This window comes from Candida jiufengensis (assembly GCF_024610255.1).
Source record: "Candida jiufengensis strain CBS 10846 chromosome Unknown scaffold2, whole genome shotgun sequence".
In the NCBI taxonomy this organism is placed as follows: domain Eukaryota; kingdom Fungi; phylum Ascomycota; class Pichiomycetes; order Serinales; family Debaryomycetaceae; genus Lodderomyces; species Lodderomyces jiufengensis.
Window position 1 is genome coordinate 572,676 of NW_026261561.1, and position 23,445 is coordinate 596,120.

General features: G+C 26.7%; 9 protein-coding genes across 9 annotated transcripts; 8 read left to right on the forward strand and 1 right to left on the reverse strand. All coding sequences in view use genetic code 12, as the record gives it.

Moving 5' to 3' along the window:
- Nucleotides 1-688: 688 nt before the first annotated feature.
- On the forward strand, nt 689-1,894 carry RPT6 (proteasome regulatory particle base subunit; the record flags this gene model as incomplete). Its single annotated transcript, XM_051763907.1, has 1 exon — nt 689-1,894. The coding sequence occupies one exon, from the start codon at nt 689-691 to the stop codon at nt 1,892-1,894; it is 1,206 nt and encodes a 401-aa protein (XP_051619390.1).
- Nucleotides 1,895-2,175: 281 nt separating this feature from the next.
- Nucleotides 2,176-4,161, forward strand: JEM1 (Jem1p; the record flags this gene model as incomplete). Its single annotated transcript, XM_051763908.1, has 1 exon — nt 2,176-4,161. One exon carries the CDS (start codon nt 2,176-2,178, stop codon nt 4,159-4,161), a length of 1,986 nt encoding a protein of 661 aa, XP_051619391.1.
- Nucleotides 4,162-4,522: 361 nt separating this feature from the next.
- On the forward strand, nt 4,523-6,196 carry APE3 (Ape3p; the record flags this gene model as incomplete). The annotated part of the gene is made up of 1 exon (XM_051763909.1): nt 4,523-6,196. One exon carries the CDS (start codon nt 4,523-4,525, stop codon nt 6,194-6,196), a length of 1,674 nt encoding a protein of 557 aa, XP_051619392.1.
- Nucleotides 6,197-7,067: 871 nt separating this feature from the next.
- Nucleotides 7,068-7,664, forward strand: UCF1 (Ucf1p; the record flags this gene model as incomplete). Its single annotated transcript, XM_051763910.1, has 1 exon — nt 7,068-7,664. One exon carries the CDS (start codon nt 7,068-7,070, stop codon nt 7,662-7,664), a length of 597 nt encoding a protein of 198 aa, XP_051619393.1.
- Nucleotides 7,665-9,672: 2,008 nt separating this feature from the next.
- On the forward strand, nt 9,673-10,764 carry KGF54_003334 (uncharacterized protein; the record flags this gene model as incomplete). The annotated part of the gene is made up of 1 exon (XM_051763911.1): nt 9,673-10,764. The coding sequence occupies one exon, from the start codon at nt 9,673-9,675 to the stop codon at nt 10,762-10,764; it is 1,092 nt and encodes a 363-aa protein (XP_051619394.1).
- Nucleotides 10,765-11,749: 985 nt separating this feature from the next.
- On the forward strand, nt 11,750-14,656 carry ZCF31 (Zcf31p; the record flags this gene model as incomplete). Its single annotated transcript, XM_051763912.1, has 1 exon — nt 11,750-14,656. One exon carries the CDS (start codon nt 11,750-11,752, stop codon nt 14,654-14,656), a length of 2,907 nt encoding a protein of 968 aa, XP_051619395.1.
- Nucleotides 14,657-14,959: 303 nt separating this feature from the next.
- On the forward strand, nt 14,960-16,030 carry KGF54_003336 (uncharacterized protein; the record flags this gene model as incomplete). Its single annotated transcript, XM_051763913.1, has 1 exon — nt 14,960-16,030. The coding sequence occupies one exon, from the start codon at nt 14,960-14,962 to the stop codon at nt 16,028-16,030; it is 1,071 nt and encodes a 356-aa protein (XP_051619396.1).
- Nucleotides 16,031-16,198: 168 nt separating this feature from the next.
- Nucleotides 16,199-17,089, reverse strand: ARG11 (Arg11p; the record flags this gene model as incomplete). The annotated part of the gene is made up of 1 exon (XM_051763914.1): nt 16,199-17,089. One exon carries the CDS (start codon nt 17,087-17,089, stop codon nt 16,199-16,201), a length of 891 nt encoding a protein of 296 aa, XP_051619397.1.
- A 5,894-nt stretch (nt 17,090-22,983) lies between these two features.
- On the forward strand, nt 22,984-23,391 carry KGF54_003338 (uncharacterized protein; the record flags this gene model as incomplete). Its single annotated transcript, XM_051763915.1, has 1 exon — nt 22,984-23,391. The coding sequence occupies one exon, from the start codon at nt 22,984-22,986 to the stop codon at nt 23,389-23,391; it is 408 nt and encodes a 135-aa protein (XP_051619398.1).
- Nucleotides 23,392-23,445: the final 54 nt, after the last annotated feature.

The window sequence follows — 23,445 nt, forward strand, 5'->3', positions numbered from 1 at the left end:
TAATAATATCCTCATTAGATTCTTTTGGTTTTGTGGGTTTAGTTTTAGATTTTGATGAATCTTGATCGGTCTCATCTTTATTAGAATTTTCTTCTTTTTGATCTTTTTCTACTTCACATAATTTTGAATCTTTTGATAAACAATATTCTTTTGTACATTCTCCACATTTGTTTACTTTTGTTATTATTGTTTTAGCATTATTACATTGACATTTACAATATAATTGATAACAATTAACCGTTATTAATGTTGAAATGAATATTATTAAAATGTTTAATAGTCTCATGATTTATTAGCAATTCTTTTTGTGATGATCTAAGAAGCAATTAATAATTAATATAGCAATATTTTATATCATCATCTTTTAGTCTTTAGGAAGTGTACACTCCTTGTTCGGATTTTAAATTTAAAGTTGGTATGTTATTTGAATGAATTAGATATTGAGCTCCCAAGACTTCAAATATTTGATTTGATTCACACGACAATTTTTTTTTAATAGACATCAAATTATTGATTTTTGGTTCCTGTATATAAAACATGATACATATTGAAATATTTGAAGTTCAAATTGATGGCAACACAATAAGTAGTTACAACAACAATATCAAATCAATTATACAACCCATATTTTCCACATACAATTAACGTAATCTTCATCATAAATTCTTCAAAAAAATCATAATTAACAATGACTTCAGTAATTGATAAACCATACGTACATGAAGGTGGAATTCGACCATATTATGAACAACAAATTCAAAATACAGAAATAGAGATACAACAAACAACTCAAAATTTACGTAGATTAGAAGCTCAAAGAAATAAATTAAATAATAATGTAAGACAATTAAAAGATGAATTAAGATTATTACAAGAACCTGGATCATTTGTTGGTGAAGTTATAAAAGTAATGGGATTAAAAAAAGTATTAGTAAAAATTCATCCAGAAGGTAAATATATAGTCAATATTACAAAAGATATAGATGTTAAAAAATTAACACCATCAATAAGAGTATGTTTAAAAGCTGATAGTCATGATCTTTATAAAATTTTACCAAATAAAATAGATCCATTAGTTTCATTAATGATGGTTGAAAAAGTACCTGATTCAACTTATGATATGGTTGGTGGATTAGATAAACAAATTAAAGAAATTAAAGAAGTTATTGAATTACCTGTGAAATATCCTGAATTATTTACAAGTTTAGGAATTGCTCAACCAAAAGGTGTTATATTATATGGTCCACCAGGTACAGGAAAAACATTATTAGCAAGAGCAGTAGCTCATCATACAGAATGTAAATTTATAAGAGTTTCTGGATCAGAATTAGTACAAAAATATATTGGTGAAGGTTCAAGAATGGTCAGAGAATTATTCGTAATGGCAAGAGAACATGCACCATCAATTATATTTATGGATGAAATTGATTCTATTGGATCTTCTAGAGTTGAAGGTTCTTCTGGTGGTGATTCAGAAGTTCAAAGAACAATGTTGGAATTATTAAATCAATTAGATGGATTTGAAAGTTCAAAAGATATTAAAATAATAATGGCAACAAATAGATTAGATATCTTGGATCCAGCACTTTTAAGACCAGGTAGAATAGATAGAAAAATAGAATTTCCTGCACCTACATTACAAGCAAGAACAGATATTTTAAAAATTCATTCAAGATCAATGAATTTAACAAGAGGTATAAATTTAAAAAAAATTGCAGAAAAAATGAATGGATGTTCTGGAGCTGATGTTAAAGGTGTTTGTACAGAAGCTGGGATGTATGCATTAAGAGAAAGAAGAATTCATGTAACTCAAGAAGATTTTGAATTAGCTGTTGCTAAAGTAATGTCAAAAAGTAATGAAGAAGGTGTTTCTTTACAAAAATTATTTAAATAGTCTTATTTATTTTGTTATTGTTATATAAACACTTTATGAATAATAAATTTGTATCCTTTTGAAAGAATGTATTTACACCTAAAGCTTTAATGTCATTAACATTATATGAGCTGTAGGTATTAAATATTGTGCTGTTCTTTATAATTCTATATACATTTGAAAAATCGCTACCTGAAATCGGAAACACCAAATTGTGATATTTTCAATATTTAATCAAAAGACTATTACACAAGTTATTTGGTAACATTAACTAACGAAAATATTACTCAAATAAGTTAATAATGAGACTTGATCTACAGCATCTATTTACATTTTTCATACTAAACATAGCATTGACAATCTCCCAAACACCACAAGCATTAACATCAAAAATAAAAGAAGTTGAATCATTATTTACAACTCAAGGTCCAACATCAAACGTCCTTGATCAATTTGATTCAATTATAAATGAAGTGAAATCAAATGTTTCAGAGAACTCACTGGAATTAGAAAGATCATTAGCTCAATTGTTATTCAAAAGAGCATTAATTCAAATAAATTTGAATAAAGATAATGGTGCAATTATAGATTTAAAAGATGTATTAAAAATTGATCCATTAATGAAAACAGCAAGAAATAAATTAATTGATTTATTAATACATCGTGGAGATATAGAAAGTTTGGAACATTTAATTACTAATCAAGATAATTCACACGTACGAGAAATTATTCAATTATATAATCATCATTTATCTACTGCTCAATCACTTATAAATGAAGGTAAATATGAAGAAAGTATTGATGAATTAAATAATCTTTTGATTATAAGTAAGTCTAATTATGAAGTATACGAGTTATTTTTGAAAGCAGTTTTGGAAATTTATAAAATTGATCCAACTAAACAAATTAAAATTATTGATGAAGAAATGAATATAAATAAAGTAGTGATTAGGGTACTACAACAATTAATAAAATTACAACCAGTGAAAAATTTAAAAAATTATTCAATACTATCAAACTTCCTACTATATACTGGTGTTCAATTTGATCAAGCTTATAAAACCGTCAAAAATTGTTTAAGAATGGATAATGATTTTAGAGAATGTGGAGAACTATCAAAATTTTATTCAAGATTTCAAATTTTTTTACAACAATTAGAAAATTATTCAATTTTCATTGGTCATTTATATCCAAACTTACAAACAAATGATCAAATAAATATGGATGATGAAGATTTGGAAAATTATCAATTTATTTGGAAAAATTTAAATCAATTTTTATTTCATGATGAATTGAAACTTAGTAAAGTTGAAAAACGCAAGAATCTTAAAATTAAAAACAACTATGAGTACTTATTACAAAAAGGTGATGAATTTATAAAAGAATTTACACCATCTTCAAAACCAGATGAATTATTATTTATACAAGATTTAAATAAGTTATCATGTGAATCATACATTCAAATAGGTTCAAAATCAACAATATGTAATAAGTTCAAAAATAACCCAACTCCATTTTTACCACAATTAATACCAGAAATAGATAAATTATTAAAACAAAAAAGATACGATCAAGTTGATTCAATAATGCAAAAATTCAACAAGAATATTCAAAAAACTTCACTTTTCAAACAACGTTACAGTAAAGTAGAAACGTACAAACAAAAACAACATCAAGAAAGAATGAAACAACAACAACAACAACAACAGCAACAATATCAACAACATCAACAACAACAACAACAAAGATTCAACCAGCAACAACAATTTAGACAACAACAACCAAAAAAACCAGCACACGATTACTATAAAATACTAGATATCCCAAAAGATGCAGATGATAAAACTATTAAAAAGGGATATCGTACACAAACATTAAAATATCATCCAGATAAATATAAAGGAAAAGATTTAACACCAGAACAAATTGAACAAAAAATGCAAGATATAAATAAAGCTTATGAAATTTTATCTAATCCAGAATTAAGACAAAGATTCGATAATGGAGATGATCCAAATGATCCTTTAACTAATGGACAATCTCAACCACAATGGGCATCTCAAAGATCTGGTGGTTTTGGTGGTAGTGGTGGTGGTCATCAACAATTTCAATTTAATTTTGGTGGTAATGGCGGTGGTGGTGGTGGAGATTTTTTTCAACAATTTTTTGGAAATATGAATGGTAATAGAGGTAATAATAGAGGTGGGTTTGGTGGAAATGCCAAATCTAATCCTTTTGGTGGTCATCATCAAAAAGTTAAGATTAAAAAGAATAAAAAAAATACATAAATAGATTCTAAAGTAATAAATCGTATATACATAGTAAAAAAATAATGAATTAACTTTTAGACTCAAACTCAACACGGCTTTTAAACCTAAATGGTATTAAAAATCTCAATTTTTCAGAGCCGTTTGAAAATCTAACCGTTTTTTTGAAGTATTTTCGTGTTGAGATTGAAATAAAACATTGACTCGGTTTTACATAACTAATGTGGCGATCTAAGAGATAAGATAAAGAGACACAAAAATAATCAGAAAAATATTAGTCAGGGAAATTTAAGGAAACTACAAAAGAAGTCCAAAAATAATTCAACAAAACCTTTTACTTTATTTCTTTTCACTAAATTATTCCTATTATTTATTATTCATTATGAAAGCATCGGTCTTATTATCATTATCAGTTGCATTAACTAGTACAAATGCTTTACCAGCTTTAACATTTTGGAATAAAATCACTAATCCACAACAACACGTTTTAATAAATGAAGTACAACAACAACAAGAACAAGAAACTTTTGAATTAAATATTAATGAAGAATTATCTATACCTTATGAAGATAAAGATTCAATAATAATTGAAAATTTTATAGATGAAACTAAATATAATAAATTACCAGAAATAAATACTACCATTTTACAATCATTAATTCAGGAACAAAATTTAAAATCAAGAGCTGAAGATTTATATAAAGTTGCAACTTATTCAACTAAAAAATATGGTCATCCAACAAGAGTCATTGGTTCACCAGGTCATTGGGCAACTGTTCGTTATATAATTTCAGAATTAAATAAATTAGGTGGATACTACAACATCAAGACTCAAAGTTTTAATGCAACTGATGGTCATGTTGAATCTTTTTCATTATTAATCGATGGTATAAAACCAAAATCATTATTAGCATTAGCTTTAACTCCTCCAACACCAAATAAAACTCCAATTAATGGTAATTTAGTATTAGTTGGTGCTAATGGTTGTAAAATTGAAGATTATCCAGCATTTGCTAAAGATAATATTGTATTGATAAAAAGAGGTGAATGTTCATTTGGTGATAAATCAAGAGTTGCTGGAAGATTTGGAGCAAAAGGAGCAATAATTTATGATTCAAATGGTGCAATACAAGGAACTTTAGGTTCACCAAATGGAGAAGAAGTTCCTACATTATCAGTAGATGAAAAAGATGTTGATGAATATATCAAAATTTTACAAAAGGATCCAAATCATGAATTTGAAACTACTTTATATATTGATTCTTATGTTAAAAATATAACTACTATAAATGTTATTGCTGATTCTGTATTTGGAGATCATGATAATATTGTTTCCTTGGGAGCTCATTCTGATTCTGTTGCTGCTGGCCCTGGTATTAATGATGATGGGTCCGGTACTATATCATTATTAGAAGTTGCAAAACAATTAACAAAATTTAAATTAAATAATGCTGTAAGATTTGCTTGGTGGAGTGGAGAAGAAGAAGGTTTATTAGGAAGTTCGTATTACGCTGATAATTTATCCAAACATGATAATTCAAAAATAAGATTATTTATGGATTATGATATGATGGCATCACCAAATTATGAATATGAAATTTATAATGCAAATAATAAAGATCATCCAGATGGTAGTGGTAATTTAAAAGAATTATATATTGAATGGTATAAAGAAAAAGGTTTAAATTATACATTTGTACCATTTGATGGTAGATCAGATTATGTTGGGTTTATAAATCATGGTATACCAGCAGGTGGAATAGCTACTGGTGCTGAAGGTGTAAAAGATTCAAAATCACAAGAAAAATTTGGAGGTTCAGTTAATAAATGGTTTGATCCTTGTTATCATCAATTATGTGATGATTTAACTAATCCAAATTATGAAGCTTGGAAATTAAATACTCAATTAATTGCTCATTCTGTTGCTGTTTATTCAAAGTCTTTTGATGGATTTCCTAAAAGAAAATTGGATAATGATAAAGTTGTTTTAAGTAGTATTGATAAACCTGAAGGAGGTGAATTATTTGTTAGAAGAGGTCATAATTATATTATTTGATAAACCATATATTTTATAAGTATAGATTATTAGATTAGATTATTTAAGAACTAGAATATTAGATCATGTATTTAAATATTAATTTATGCATTACATTTTCAGTTTAATTATAGACTTATGCGTTGAGCTTTACAACATTAAATGATATTGTTTCATTTTTATATCAAATACTAAGGAAATTAATAAATATTTTGTGTTGAGAAAAAACTCCGCTTTTGTGATTTGTTTCACTTTATAAAATTACTACACAATAACAAAAAGTAATAAATCATCAATCGTCCAATCATTAGATTCATTGAATTGAGTTGATTGCCCTTAATGTCAGTAGAGTTAATTGCTTAAAGAATCTCAAAAAAAATACTATAAAAAAATACAAGAATCAAAAGTATTAAAAAAACATACGTTTAATAAACATGACTTTAATTTTTATATAAAAATCTCTCCACTTATTTTTTTCTTTTATACTACTTAAATAGTCCTCACACGACCTTTCAAGTATAATATACCCCCTTAATTTAATCTACTAATTAAAAGAACATACAACATACCAAAAAAAAAGAGGAGACTTTTTTAATCTAATATTAAATTTTCTTACGATTGCAACACTTTTTCGCCAACTGATATATATATAGATCGAACCCTCCCCTTTTTTCTCAACATTCTTTTCTTTTTCCTTTTTTTTACAACCAAATTGAATATTAGTATTTCACAACTACAAATATATAGTATAAATACTAATAGAATACAATATAAATAAGTAACGTATAATATATTTCTATAAATAATTAGTGTTGCCAAAAAAAAGTATACTAACCACCACCAAAGTTTTAAAACGTCTTATCAAATTATATAACAACAACAACTTTTAATTATGGGTAAAAAATCAAAAAAGGCTTTTGAATCATTTGATATTAATGAAGTAAAACCATTGGATCATTTAACTGCTGTTCCCAAATCAAGAACATCATCAATTACATCAATTGAATCTGGTGAAGGATTAATTTCAAGAGTTGTTGAACCAGCAAGTAAACGTCAATTTGATGATTTGACTGAATTTGAAGCTTATATATACACACAAACTATGAGTGGTGATTATGATTGGACTCATGCTGCATTAAGTTATTATCCACCTTTTATTTTAAAAGAATGTCAAAATAATTTAGAAAAGATTAAACCAACAAATAATAAAAATTCAAAAAAATTTAGAAGAAATTTACAACATCATATTCAAAAACATCTTATTAAGGATTTAGAAAAATGTTGTGGTTATGAATTGAATTTTGATAAAGGTGAAGTTGTTGAAACTCCAAATAAATTGATGTGGAGATTTAAAGATGAATCTGATCATGGATTTAGTAAAGAAGAAGAAGATTTATATGATAGACATTGGAAATTGGAATTAGAAGTTTCTTGTACTAATGAATCTGCAATGGTTGATGTTGAATATAAATCAATTCCAATTTTATAAATTTACAAGAGTAAAACATTGTTTTAGAGGAAAAAGAAGAGCCTAAATTTTAGAAATTATAAAGTTTTTTTCCTTTATATACTTGGTAGATTTTGGTGGTTTTTTTTTTTACAATTGTTTTTTATTTTTTGTTTGTTGGTTTACCCCTTAAAGTGGTTGCTAATTTTTTGATGTGTCCTATGTTTTTATGAATTTATGCTTTATCTTCCTTTCTTCTCCTTTTTTTTTGAATACTATCTACATAGTTTTGTTGGTTGTTTAATGAAAAATTTAAAATTTGTTTATCTCAAAATTAATGGTTGTAGATTTTTTAATTATTATTTGAATTTGTCGTAAATTGTAAATTGAAAAAGCTGGGGTAATGAAATACGAGGAAAAAATAGTTAATGTTACATGGGATCATCGATTTACTTTGAATCTTTGATAAACTTTACTTTTATTCGTCAACTTATCAGGAACTCACTCTTTTTCAAAACTTGAAATTTGCTACTCTATCTCTGTCAATTTCACAACTGATAAATTAATTAAAAACATATTAAACTTCATCAATGATAAGATAGTCAAGAATAAACCTAATCTTACAAATGATAAATTACTTAAAAGTATATTAAACTCAACCAATGATAAAAATTAGTCAAGAAAAGTCTAATCATACAAATGATAAAACAATTAAGGATCAACTAAAATCCACCAATGGAAAGATAGTTGAAAATATTTTAATCAATGTAAAATAGTTAAAAAATAAGATTAGCAAATAATTAGATAGCTGAGAAATATTGAACCAAGCAGATAACAAGAAAATTGAGAAAAGGTTAAATTGAGCCAATTGAGAATAAATATTAAATGAAAAGAACAAGGAAAGATTTTAATATAAATATAGATGAAATAATCCCAAAAATTACAAAAAGATTTTTAGAAAAATTTTATATAGAAGAAGAATAAGAGAATTCAACTAATCCAAGAATAAATCAATAATCAATCAATAATCAATCAATAAGTTCATCAATCATCAATCCAATCATAACAGTTAACTATACCTTTAACAAACGTTATAGACTGTATCTTGTATTAATTATATAATTATTATTATGTATGTATTTCCATAAAGTCTTTGTCCTCCAAAAAATTTGTATAATCATCATTATCAATCCAATTATAATAGTTAAGTATACCTTTAATAAACGTTATAAACTGTATCTTGTATTAATTATATTATTATCATCAGTAATATTACCCCTTAATTATTATTTAAATATTATTTTTCAATCAGATTACTGATTTTTCTGTACAAATTACCTGCTATTTAATCGAAAGCATACAAACGGATTTATACATATAGTTTACTACCGGATTGGTTTGAAATAAGTTTTTAAACAACGTAGCTCAAGATTAAAGTTAAAAGAGAGTGACTCAAATGTACACTTTTACAAGAGCTTTAAGCTTTAAGTTTTTAACAACATGATCAAATGACTAATGAAACTTAAACTTTAAACTTATATTACAAGCGAAATCAAAGGGAATGATAACAACGTTATTTAATCTGAAAATCGTTAGGCTAGATTGTAATTCAAATTCACAATTATTATCGCGTCCTAAAAATTTCAGATTTTCTGACTAAAACTTCGAACCAAATTGTATTATTTAATTGTAGTTTTTGAATAATAAGTGTTAATAATTATTTCTCTTATTTCTCTCTCTCTCCACATACATTATAATTATTATATACAGTATTATATAATAATATCAAATTAATTTTTGACATGTGATCTTTAATTATTTACCGTGGAAATTTTTAAAAGTATTACGCGTCAAATTAGAAATCAACAAATTAAAATTAAAAACAAAATAAAATTAAAATAAAAAAACAAACCCCAGGTTTTTTCTTAAAAAGAATATATATATATACAATCAAATAACCAATCAATAGATCAAACTACCAATCGTATCTATATTCTCAATCTTTACAAATTAATTCGATCTTATACTAAGAGAAATCAACCAAAATAATATGTCTGATACAGAAGAAATTGCTCATGCAATTGCTGGAGCAGGAGGTGGAGCTTTATCAATGATTGTAACATATCCATTAGTTACATTATCAACATTAGCACAAACAAAAGCTAAAAAAAAAGAAGAAATTGAATCAAAATTAACAAAAGAACAACAAATACAACAAGCAAAGGAAAATTCAAAATTATCAATAAATGAAAAAATTTTAAAATCAATCAAAACAAATAGTTCATATATTGCAGCAAAAGAAATTATTCAAGAAAAGGGAATATTTGGTTTATATTCAGGTTTAGAAAGTGCTATATATGGAATAACATTAACTAATTTCATATATTATTATTTTTATGAATTAACTTCAAATATTTTTTTAAAAGCTAATAAAGTAAGTAATAAAAGAAAAACCGGTGGATTAAGTACTTTCCAATCTATTATTACTGGAGCTATTGCAGGAGCTATAACATGTATTGGATCTAATCCATTTTGGGTTGCAAATACAAGAATGATGACTGAAAAGAAATCAAAACAATCTAATGGAGAACCTGTCAAATCAAATTCTACTTTTAGAACTATATTAGATATTATTGAACAAGATGGTATATCAACATTATTTGCAGGAGTTTTACCTGCTTTAGTATTAGTTATAAATCCAATAATTCAATATACTATATTTGAACAAATTAAAAATATAATTATATTAAATGGTGGACAAAAATCATTTACTGCAATAAAAGCATTTTTTATAGGAGCATTTGGTAAATTAATAGCAACAAGTTTAACTTATCCATATATTACTTTAAAATCAAGAATGCATATAAGAAAAAAAAAATTACAAGAAATTGAAAAAACTAATACCACTAAAGAAAAAAATTTATCAATGATTCAAGAAATTAAAAAAATTATTAATGAAGAAGGTATTGAAGGATTATATGGTGGATTAATTGTTAAATTAATTCAAAGTATTTCAACTGCTGCTTTTTTATTTTATTTTAAAGAAGAATTATTAACTGGTAGTATTAAATTAGTTGAAATTATTAAATTATTAAGTTTAAGAAAAAATAATAATAAAGTTGTTTCATCTTATAGTAATTAATTAATCTGCTTCTTTAAAGTGTTTGAACTAAACATGACAAGGGTTGAGGGTTTCAAAGGACAGTATATAGATGAATTTCTGATTTAATAAATAGATAAGTTATATACTCAAATTAATTGAATGTAAGGAAGAAGAAAAAATAAGCTGTTTAAGTTTGTATTTTGAAATCAATTATAATATTAAGACAAAATGAAGCAAAGCACACAAAATTTTTATTAATTTGTACTTCTCCTTACACTATTAATTGACTCGATTGTTGCATCGATTTTTAAGGTATGAAGATTCTTGACTCTTTATTATAAATGATATTAGCAATGACAAAGGTTATAATCAATTTTAACAGTAATACATTTTATTGTTTGGTTACCAATATCATAATCAAAGTATTACATAATACAATACACTGAATATTACATAATATATTACATAATAAAATATAAACAAATAACAAATAACAAAATAATTGATGCCGTAAAAAACGTAAAAAATTAAATCCCGAATTGCCGTGTACAATTTCTTAAATTTTTATTTATTACTGCAAAAATACTTAACCGAAATAATGTATTAATTAAACACTGTGCTATTAATAGATTTTTGATGCCGTACAAATTGTTCTAAATTAAAATCAATTTTTATTCCTCCAATTTATTATTCATCATTTGACTCCCTTCTTGATCAAAGTGACGTAAATTTATGCCATTACTTGTTGATCATTAAATAATTTAAGATTAATTATTAAATCTTTGATAAATTAAATTCGTAAATTGATTTGATATTATTTGTTATAGAAAATAATAAAATTTCAATATTTTTTATTTGCCCGGCAATTGAAATCGGTATTTCATTAATATTACAATTTTTTGCAACAGATTTTATTTGATATTCTCATAAAATACAACTTCTTTTCATCAACTATATAAGCAACTACTAAAGCAATCCACTTTAATCTTTCAATCTATCAAAAGATCCATTACACAAATAGATTATGAATGATGGAGTATCACAAACAAATCCAGGATCACCAAATACATCAATATCACCACCTACAAGTAGAATTACTGGTGATTCAACATTAAGTACATTAAGTACAATTTCACAAACTTCTACAACATCAACAACAAATTCATCAAGAAGAGTTGCAAGAAGAGCTTGTTTATCATGTCGTGAAAAAAAAATTAAATGTGATGGTGAACCAGTAAGTTCAATTACATCTGCTGATGGTATAAATAAAATTATACCAGAAAAAACTAGAATTTGTTCAAATTGTAAATTTTTAGATATAAAATGTATATTTGTACAAAGTAATCGTGGTGGGAGACGTAAAAGAAAAGATTTAGAAACGGGGGAAATTTTATCTATTGATGCAATTAAAAAATCAAAAATGTTAAATAATAATAATAATAATACTCAAGAAGAAAAAGAAGATTCTTCAATTGAAAGAGTTAGTTCATTTATATTAGATAATGAAAATTCAAGAAAAAAATTATCATCTCCTGTTCCATCAACTACAACTACTTATGAAAAACCTAAAATTGATACAAGATCAAGTTCAATAGATTATTCAAGAACAACTTTAGAAAGTCCAGAATCTAGATATTTAGATCCCAGAGACCCCCGGGGTCCATCATCAGGAGGACCACCACATTTCCATCATGGTCCTCCTTTCCCATTTCGTCATCCACCTCCACATCATCATGGTCCTCCTTCTTTTGGTCATCATCATCATGATTTTCCACCAGGACCTCCTCCACATCATGGACCACCTCATCATCATCCTCATGGTCCCCCACCACCTCATCATTTACCTCATCAACATCATTTCCAACATAGATCAGACTCAACTTCAGAAAATCAACTACCTTTACCTTCATTAACTAATTCGTATCCTTCAAATTCTTCACATTTCCCACCACGTCAACCACCTCATCATAAACATTTCCATCCCCCACCTCATCATCATCTTCATCCTCATGGACCACCTCCTCATCACCATCCTGGACCACCTCCTCATGTACATAATAGATTCTTCAATGGATTTGATCAACAACAATCTGATTTAACTGAAAGTTATGATAATTCATATTATGATTCAACGCCACCCATGGATAAACAATCAAATACCAATTCTGAGATTAGTTATAGATCAGGTATTACTACAAGTAATGATAGTCCTAAGCTGCAAACTGATGAAGCTCCTTTTAGTGATCATGAATTAGCAAAATATGAACTACCTAAATGGAATTCACTCAATATTTTAATTGATTATTATTACATTTATAATCAACCAAGTCATCAAATGTTTCCAGGAAAACAAATTTTTTTAAAAAATATATCATTAAATGTTGATAGTTCAATATTACATATAATGATTGCAACAATTTGTATATTAGCAAACAGGAAAAATCCAAATCTTAATATAAATTCAGATGAATCTTATTGGGTAGGTCAAATGGAAAAATATTGGGATAATTTAAATGGTTTTGGTATAATGGCATGTTTTAGATTACTTGCTAAATGTACATCATTTAGATTTAATATGTACCGAGTAAATCAATGTAATATTAAAATATTTGAAACAATATATGATAATAATTATATTGAAATTTACAGTCAAAAAAGATTTGAATTTAAAGAAAATGGAACTAAAAATTCATTATTTGGTACATCAAGACAATGTTATGAAAGAGAAACTATTTTAAGATTAATATGGACTTTTTATATTAATCATATAATTCTTTTAAGATTTAATCAAGGTAGACCATATTATAAATTATCTTCCATATTAGATGATTTTAAATTTGATTATGAAAGAGATCATTATTCCAATAATATCTTATTACCATTAAATGATATAGATTTCATGACTTTAAAACTTGTGAATAATAGAACAAGTTGGAAACAATTATATGAAAGAAATCATATACCATCAGATTTATCAAGTTTAATATTAGCTAGTAAAATATTTGAAAATTTATTAAGTAAATTATCTAATGATGATTTAACATTTGATAATTTAATAAGTTCAAATTCTTTTAATATTAATTTTGCTGAAAAAATATCAAATCAACATATAAACATTATAGATTCTAAAAAATTAATAGTTATAAATATAACTTATTGGTTTGCTAACCTAATATTACGTGTGGGTGAAGTATTACAATATAATTTTTTCATTTATGAAGTTATGAAATTTAAAATGTGTAAATATGAATTTAGAAGAAATACAGCTCAACAACAAGATACAACAAAAGATTTATTTACACCATTAATATGTGATGAATTTTTAGATACTAATAATTTAACTCAACAATTACAAAATTTTAAAACAAATCAATGGATAAGTTTAATTGAATTAACAAAAGCATTAAGTGGATTTGTTTCATTACTAGAAATATGTCCATCAAAAGAATATAATCATTATTCAGTTGTTGTAGGACCAACTTCAATCACAAACTTAACAGCAGATTCAAAATCAAATTTCAGAGATGTTATAAGTAATCCCATAGAATGGTATGATGCTCCAGAACTTCAATCAACAGTTAAAGAATCATGGAATAAATTCCCACAATATACATTATCATTTTCAACTGCATTTTTATCAGTTGCTTGTAGTTTAGCAGTACTTACAAAATACCTTAGATTATCTTCACATACCCAAAATAAAAATTTAATTGTTGAATTAATAGAAACTGGTGAAATTATTGAAATTCCTCATATTGTTGATGGTTGGATATCTAAAAATTTTAATTCAATAAATTTATCAAGTAAAGTTTCATCACTTTGTGAATTTATAAAATACAAATTATATTATAGTAATGAAGAAGTTATGCATGATTCTGTTAAAAGAATGAATAAATTAACTCAACATTTAGAAGAAATTTTATCAAGGTGAAAAAGAAGAACAATAATTTGTAAATATCATAATGAAATACATAATTTTCGTAAGTAAAATATGTGGTAACTTCTAACTCTTGACAAAACCCTTTAAATTATATTTATTTTCAAATTAACGCAAGCGAAAAATATATAACCTTTAATTTTTTTGTAATTTAATATAAACCCCACGTTTTTAATTTCAATATACCATTAATAAATTGAATGCAGCAATATATATAAGAACCAACCATATCCACAAAAAAACCCACATTTTCTAATTTCTACCAACTAGACTTCCTTCATTTCTCACTCCCTAAAAATGATCAACGTATTCAAACCATCAAAAGACATTCAATACAATAACAATTCTCAAATATTACAATACGATGGAAACTCCGCCAAAACACCAATATTACCGTTCAATTACACAATAGAAGGATTAACAAGGGATGTTTATCCAAAACCATTACATTCACATAATGATTATTGGAGAGCTCATCCATTATTTGATGCATTATCAATAGGTGCAGTTTCAATAGAAAGTGATATTTGGCATTTTCCTAAAAATTACACTTTACAAAGAACAACAACTGAAAGTACTGGTATTACTACTACCCCCAATGAAACTTTATATTTTAATAGTAATGAAGTATATGTTGGTCATAATCAAGTATTTTTACATCCAATAAATACATTATTTAATTTATATTTAAATCCAATTTATCAATTTTTAAGTTATTCAAATCCAAATTTTAAATTTATTGATGGTGATGGGAACCCATTATTAGGATCACAACAAAAACATTCATTATTTTACAATGATCCAGAACAACAAGTTTATTTATGGTTTGATTTTAAAACTTCTCCCAATGATACTTATGACGCATTAAAACCTTTATTACAACCATTTATAGATTCAAATTTCTTAACTTATTATAATACAACTGATGATTCATTACATCAAGGTCCCTTAGTATTAACCATCACAGGAAATTTACCAATTGGAAAAGTTAGTGAAGAAAAAATAAGGTATACCTTTTTAGACGGACCATTATCTTACTTCAACACATCAGCAAGTGATAACGAATTAAAAAACTGGTCAAAACTCTCTCAAGTAGCTAGTGGATCTTTACAAAGTCTTTTGGGAGACGATTACAATTCCACAATCAAGAATAATTTCACAGATCAACAAAAAACCAAACTTAAGTCAGTATTTGATAAAGCTCATACATATGGTTTGAAAACTAGAATATGGGGTGATATTACATGGCCTTGGAATTTAGTTGATTCTCATTTATTGGATTTATATCAAGCTGGTACTGATTTATTAAATGTTGATGATTTAAAAAGAGCAAGTGATTTGTTTTCTTGGACTATTACTAGAAATTAGAGATTTTATATAGAAAATATAGATTGGATTAAATTCGGTTTAATGTCAAAATATTTCCTTGCTCTAAAATATTTAACCTCTAAATTGCTTGAAATAGTCAATAATCAGAAAAACAATAATTATCAATCAGTCTATCATTAAGTCTATTATCATAATCTATACAAACTTTTAAAAATTCTTTTTCAACATCTCATAAGTATAAAAAATTAAAGCATTAGCAGGAATACAACGAATCATAGTAATACCCAACCCATTATATAAATTCAAAACACCACCTTTTTTAGTGATTAATTTTTTAAACTCTTTAAAAAAATCAGTACTTTGATGTTTATATTGAGTAGTGTTTAAAATATCATTAGTTTGAATATTTGACTTTATTGTATCTACTGGAAACATTGAAAAATTAAAAGTTATACCTGCCATTGCTCCACTAAATAATAATTGTAAATCTTTATTTTTTATAAATGGATCTTTTGAATTTTCAAATTTTTTATTTAAATATTCATAAGTACCAAACCATATAGATGATCCAACAACTTCTCTAATCATTGTAGAATTTAATCCATTCCATAATCCCAAAACTCCATTTTTCTTTAGTATATTTTTAATAATTGATGAATATGTGTGATTAACTTTTGAAGGTGGAGATTGCATGTTTACAACTTGTAATTGACATTTAACTAATTCAATAGGAGTCAATATAAAACTAGCCATAAATCCAGCAAACCCACCACTAATACATTGATTACTTAAACTTTCCAGTTTTAAAAAATTCATTGCAAAATTATAACTAGTAAATAAAATAGAAGTTTCCAAACATGCACCAAATAATGGAGCTTTTAAACCTTTATAAAACCCCAACACTCCTTCATTCTTAAATGTTTTTTCAATCATTTGAAAAGTTGAAATTGGTTGTGAATTATTAGATTGTAATCTAACTTTTATTGTATCAAGGGGAAATTCCACAAGTTTACCAATCATACCTGATATGGCACCATATGTGACTTCTTTTATAGGATGGATCTTATCATGTTGATGCTGTTTTGTATCATGTTCCATCTATTATAGTTGGTACCTTTTAGTTTTATGAAAAATCTGAAAAAATTTGGAACTTCAAAAAAAAAAAAGAAATAAAGTTTGTTGCAATGATTTGAAAAAATATTTAAGCGCCTGGATTACTATATTGGGAAGACCTAATAAACATAAATTAACCACATTTATAATTCTATATTACCCGTATTGGCCAAAACACTTCAAAGTGAGATTATCAAAGTGTTCAAAATATGAACTATGACGAAGATGTCCAAAGATCTATAGATCCACATGTATCATAATGTTTCTGATCTTGCTTTTTTGTCAATCGTTTTGTCTCAGAATCTACTTCGCCCCTCTATGATCATGTTGCCAAAATTGTAGAGCACTATAAGTGTCATAGGTCTATCACGTCTAATCATTAAAGTTAACAGAGTATTGATGGAGCTCAAAAAAAAATAGCATACAATAAAAATGAAAGCCCGACGCGGGACTCGAACCCGCAGCCTTGAGATTAAAAGTCTCACGCTCTAGCCGATTGAGCTAGCCAGGCTAAGTAATTTTACAATTGCTCCAAATCATTCAATTTGTTGTAAAAATATATGCTAGGTTTAATAAGAACCTTCATTTTCACGTGCTTTACACACCGTATATCACATGAATTCAGACATCTTAACATAAAACAAGGGCATTTTGATTAATTGTGTTTGAGATTATAAATGATCCAATGGTTATCTTTTGGTGATTCGAGAAATAATTGATTATAGTACCGTGTGTAATATCAGTTTATGTCATAAATTGGTCTTCTCTTTCACGAATGTAGTTGAAATTCTAATGTAGATACTTGCGGTAGTTTATGAATAATCATAATTGATCCTCAGATTTCCACTTATTTTGAACGAGAGATTGACTTGAAGCATGTTCATAACTCTTTGGGGCTTTGGTTGAGGCAAGTTGAGATATTCTGTCAAAAATTTAAAGAGCCTAGCTGGTATACTTTCAATGTGACTCTATTGGTGATTCTTTCACTAATAATTGACTTGAGTTGTTCTGGACTGTTATTACGTCTGATTTTTGACGGATGATAAAAAGATTGAAATTTCTTTTCATAATACAATCTATAGCTTTCGTATTCAATTACTTGCATTATAAATTTTTGTCTAGGATTATTCTCTATAGTTTTTGCAACCAAAAATGGTAAAATGTTAGGAGCAACAAAGTTAAAAAATACTTGTAAACTTCACACTTAGAAGAGTAGGAGAAAAAAGTCTCAAATTAATTACACTCAAAATTTTACAACAAACATGCTGATATATTTCTCACTATTCTAACATGTATATGTTAAAATTTTTCCTTCAATTTTTCTGAAATGAGACGATGGAGAAATGAGACGAACAAAAAGTAAATATTAAATATTTATCTACCAGCAAAAGCCAGATATAGACTATTAAAATAAATATATAAATAGTAAGACTCAACATTTTTATATTCCCTTTTGTATCATAGAGTAGAGATTTAGAAGAGTTATACTCTAATGTTATTTTGATCTTACAAATTTTAGCATTTATTTGTTCTCTTAGACTAAAAATTTAAACATGAAAGCTCAATCTTCATTTTAGATTAGAGAATAAGGGAATAATGATTTTAAATAAGAATGATATAATTTAAATACAAAATACAAAATAACGTATATTTAAATTAATGAAATTAGTCATTACTATTGATTTGAAGATGGATCGAATGATTGTTTTAAAATAAAATTGGACATCTTAATCAAAACACTACCATGTTTTGATACACTAAACATAGAAACTATCATGAAATACAAGATTACCTAGATTTATACTAAATATCGAGGTTATAATGAAATACAAAACACAAAATAACGTACCTTTAAATTTATTATTAACTATCACAATTGAATTGATTTTTTTTTTTTTTTTTTTATATTGAACTCATCAAATAATTATTGGAATAATTATAAATTGAATTGATGTTGGAATAATCCTAGTATCTTTTTTAAATTCATCAATAATAATACTCGTTGCATTCTACTATTATATAATCATTTAGTTTAATATTATTTTGTAACTCTGTATTCATATGAAATCAAGTAATATATATATTCTTATTATCATTCTTATTTCATTCTCAATTTTACAATTATTATTGGATTATTTCTTTTATATTTATATTTACATCCCTTTTTTTTCTTCTACTAATATGAATCTTATATTTTCTTATTTGTTTTAACCTTATATTTTCCTATATATTTTAACCTTAAATTTTCTTAAAAATGATACGTTAAGAAATTAATTATTTAAGAATAGAACAAATTCCACCAATTATAAATTTGTTATGAAAAGATAAAATTCCGCCAATAATAAAATGTAAAATAGTTAAGAAAAGTTTAAATTTCATCAATGATAAGATAGTCGAGAATAAATTAATTTCAACCAATGAAAAGAAAATGTAATTTTACCGTTTAGTATCAACTTAACTTTGAAAACTGTGTGAATATTTAATTGAGTTACAGTTTTCCATGATCGTAACTCAAAATTTTCCAAAACAATTTATATTTGATAAGTTGTTTCAAATAAAACAAAGGCTACTTGTTCATTGACTTAAAAAAAGTTTTTTGAAACTTTTGGTCAATATAATTTTGTTGTTTACTTGTTTGCTTTGTGGTTGTGCTTTTTTAATCATCATTATTAATCCTTTTTATTTGCAACTTTTAGGTTATAATAAGTACTTTAATATTTCTGAATATGATGTACCTTTGGTTCCTGCATATACGTAAATGTAACAAGTTACATTACTTTCTTTTAACTAAATAGTATGAATGGTGGAATATTTACACAAAATACGTGTGACCCAGTTGAATAAATAAGCTAGATAGTAGTCGGAGAGACATTGAAATACAGTTGAGGTTCTGCCAAGACTATATTTGGTCAAATCGTGTCCAAAGTAGAATTTTAAACTCGTCATACCAATGTTTTGTGCTCAAATACACTACTTAATCTATTTTGCAGCTAAAGTCTAGCATAACAAATATTTTGCCATTATTATATGCAGATAAAGTTTTCCATTCAAGATTATTTTGTATACCTTTTTCTTCTGTAATTGATCACCAATTTCTACTTTTACCCATACAAAAACTACTTTTATCCATGCAAATGTAGGACTATTTATTTATTTATTAACAACCGTCAGAATTCTAGTTTCATTATCAGTTGAAAAAAATTTGTGAGACATTTCACCCACTTGAGTATTGGATTTACCTGAGTTGACTACCTGAGACGCTTTTCCAACCCAATGGACAGATTAATCATTTTATCAAACTTGAGACTCAACCCTTGACTAACTGACTGGACTTTGATTTAAATTAGACACTGGAGCGAAGCAAATGAGATTTCTTGGTGGTTTGAGTAATTGACTGACTACCCTTTTTGACTTTGATACTTGAAATACCTGATTGGGTGTGGGCAGGTTGAATGGTAGAGATGGATAGTTGATTCTAATGCAACTTTGATTTGTCGATTTCAAAACATCTGCAGTTACAATTGATCAATAAGAGATTCAACTAATTTGATATTATCAATGCATCAATCAAAGATCAGACTAAAACATAGCAATGGTTCAAAGAACAGGACAAGACCCGACTGATACTGATTTCCACGGAACAAGACTAGACTGTAGCAGACTTTTACTGGAGACAAAAGCAGGCTAAAATCGACCCAAACAAAAGAAGTCGTGAACCAAGCTAAAGCTTCACAAAAATTCCCCTCAAAGAAATGGTCAAAAAATTCATATTTAAAAGCAAAAGATCAATAGAATCCTACACATTCAATATTCAAAGACTGACAGCTTAGACTTTAAGACAAGAAAAATTACAAATTGTTTCAGGAGATGCTACCAAACTATTATTTAAAGTTTTGTACAATTTACACGCAAAAACACTGCAAATATAAAAACATATTAAGATATTTACAACCAAAAAGGTGAAGTGTAAATTAACAAGCACAACAACTCAGTCATTACGAATTTATCAACAATAACTAATAGATTTCAGAGTTGATGAAAAATTTTTCGTATATATTGAGAAAATTGCAACAACTAATGTCATGGAGATCAATTGAATAGGATTATAAATTATAAATTCAAGCTAAAAAATAGACAATAGTAAATATGATTAATTAATACATTAGAACAACTAAAGTAAAATAATTTAGCAAGTATTTGATCAACAGATACCTAATTTTTATGACGTACCTTTAAAAATTCTCAAATGGGGGAGTTTACAGCTGTCAACAAATTATTGTTGCAAAATTATTGAACATGTACCAGCAGAGCTTCAGCAGTAACATAATATGATACAAATATAAGCTTTAGTGATGCATACATGTTGCCAATTGGTTCTTGATGGTACTCAGAGTTCTCAATATGGCTAGAAAGTCTGTAAATCTACCCCCTAAAAATATTTGAGGGTTTTCTAATTTGAGCCCGGACATTTCACTTTTTTTCAAGCATTGTTTTTTATTTTATTTTCAGATACCCTTTCCCCTTCTCTTTATAATGCAATAGGTCTTATTGAAGGATCTCCTCTGGTCGTTGAGATATCAAACAAAACGTCTAACTCGCTCAATTGAGCAGCTACAGGTTTGAAAGCAGCACCAAAAGTTAGATCTCAATTTAGCTAAGATAATCCACATGCCAGATTGTGAACAACTGCAGCGGTTTATGAGATATAGGCTGTTTTAGTAAATGCCAATTTTAAGGTCAAAATGACACAAAACCCTGTTTATAGCTCCGCTCACGTGCTATAATTTTTAATTATGAAGCTCAAATATTGGATTATCAACAAATTACACGTATAATCAGATCAAGAATCAAGGTAGGTCCTGACTTAAGTGACTTTAAAATATAACCTGGCTCTGAACGAGGCTAGTTTAGTCCAAACTCAACCTAAAGTAGGTCGTTTCAAGTCTCTATATTTATATTTTTTATCTAAAATTCACGACTTCGTTTTGCAATAATATTTTGCAGCATAACAAAGATTTAGCCATTTAAATATATACAAATCAATCTTTTTATTTTTTTATTTTTACTATTTTTGCTTCTCTAATTGATCACCAACTTCTACTTTCATCCATACAAATACTACTTTTATCCATACAAATGTAGAACTATTTATTTATTTATTTACTACTAACTTCAGAATTCTAGTTTCATCATCAATTGAGAATTTTTTGTGAGACAATTCGCCCACTTAAAATTGGGGACTATCTATTCGACTACCTGATACATACCTCCGACCAAAGAGACAAAATAACAGTTTTATCAAACTTGAGACACAACTTAGGAGACAAATTTAACTGACTGACTGGATTTCGATTTGAATTAGACACTGTGGTGAAGCAAGTAAAAGTTTTGAAGTTTTGAATATTTAACTGACAACCGTTTTTGACATTGATACTTGAGATACATGACTGTGAGTGGGCAGGTTGATTGGGAGAGACGGATAGCTGATTCAAATTCAACTTTGATTTGATGAGTTCAACGAAGTCGCAGCAACAATTGATTAATAAGAGATCCAACTAATATGATATTATCAATGTAACAATCAAAGATCAGATTAGAACATAGCAATGATACAAAGAACGAGACAAAAACAGACTGACATTGATATCTGCAGAATAAATCTAGACTATAGCAGACCAAGACTTAGAAGCATACCAAAATCGACCCAAACTAGACAGCCCCGCACCAGCCAATTCCTCACAAAAATACCCCTTAAAAAAGAGTATCACGTGATCCTCACGTTTTGGATCACGCTAGTAAATTTTTAATCATATCACAATTATTTTCAAGATTCAAATTATATTTTCATTTATACTCCCATAATACAAACCAAATCAAGAATGAATAAATTAGCTCAAAAACCAACAGATACAAGATCCACCATTTTAAGAAGATATGGATTATTTGCATCAATAGCAATAGCTTTATTTCTTATAGGTAAAAAACATATAGCATACAAAAAGGAACAACGTCATAAATTAGAAAGTGATTCAGATATAGATAATTCAGATAATGAATTTAGTATTGGTTATAAGAGACCTGGATTTCCAGAAAATAATCCAAGTTTAAATTATGATGATATTAATAGACAAAGTAAATATATTGGAAGTGGTGATGCTTATAGTTCTAGACGACCTGGAGATAGATTAAGTTTATATAATATATTAAAACAAAAATATTGGCCTGATGATAAGGAAAAAGAAGCTCAATATTATTCACCAACTCTGGAAGATAAAATTATTAAATAATGAGATGGAAATTATAAATAAATAACAAGAAAAGATCAGAATTTTAATGCCCAG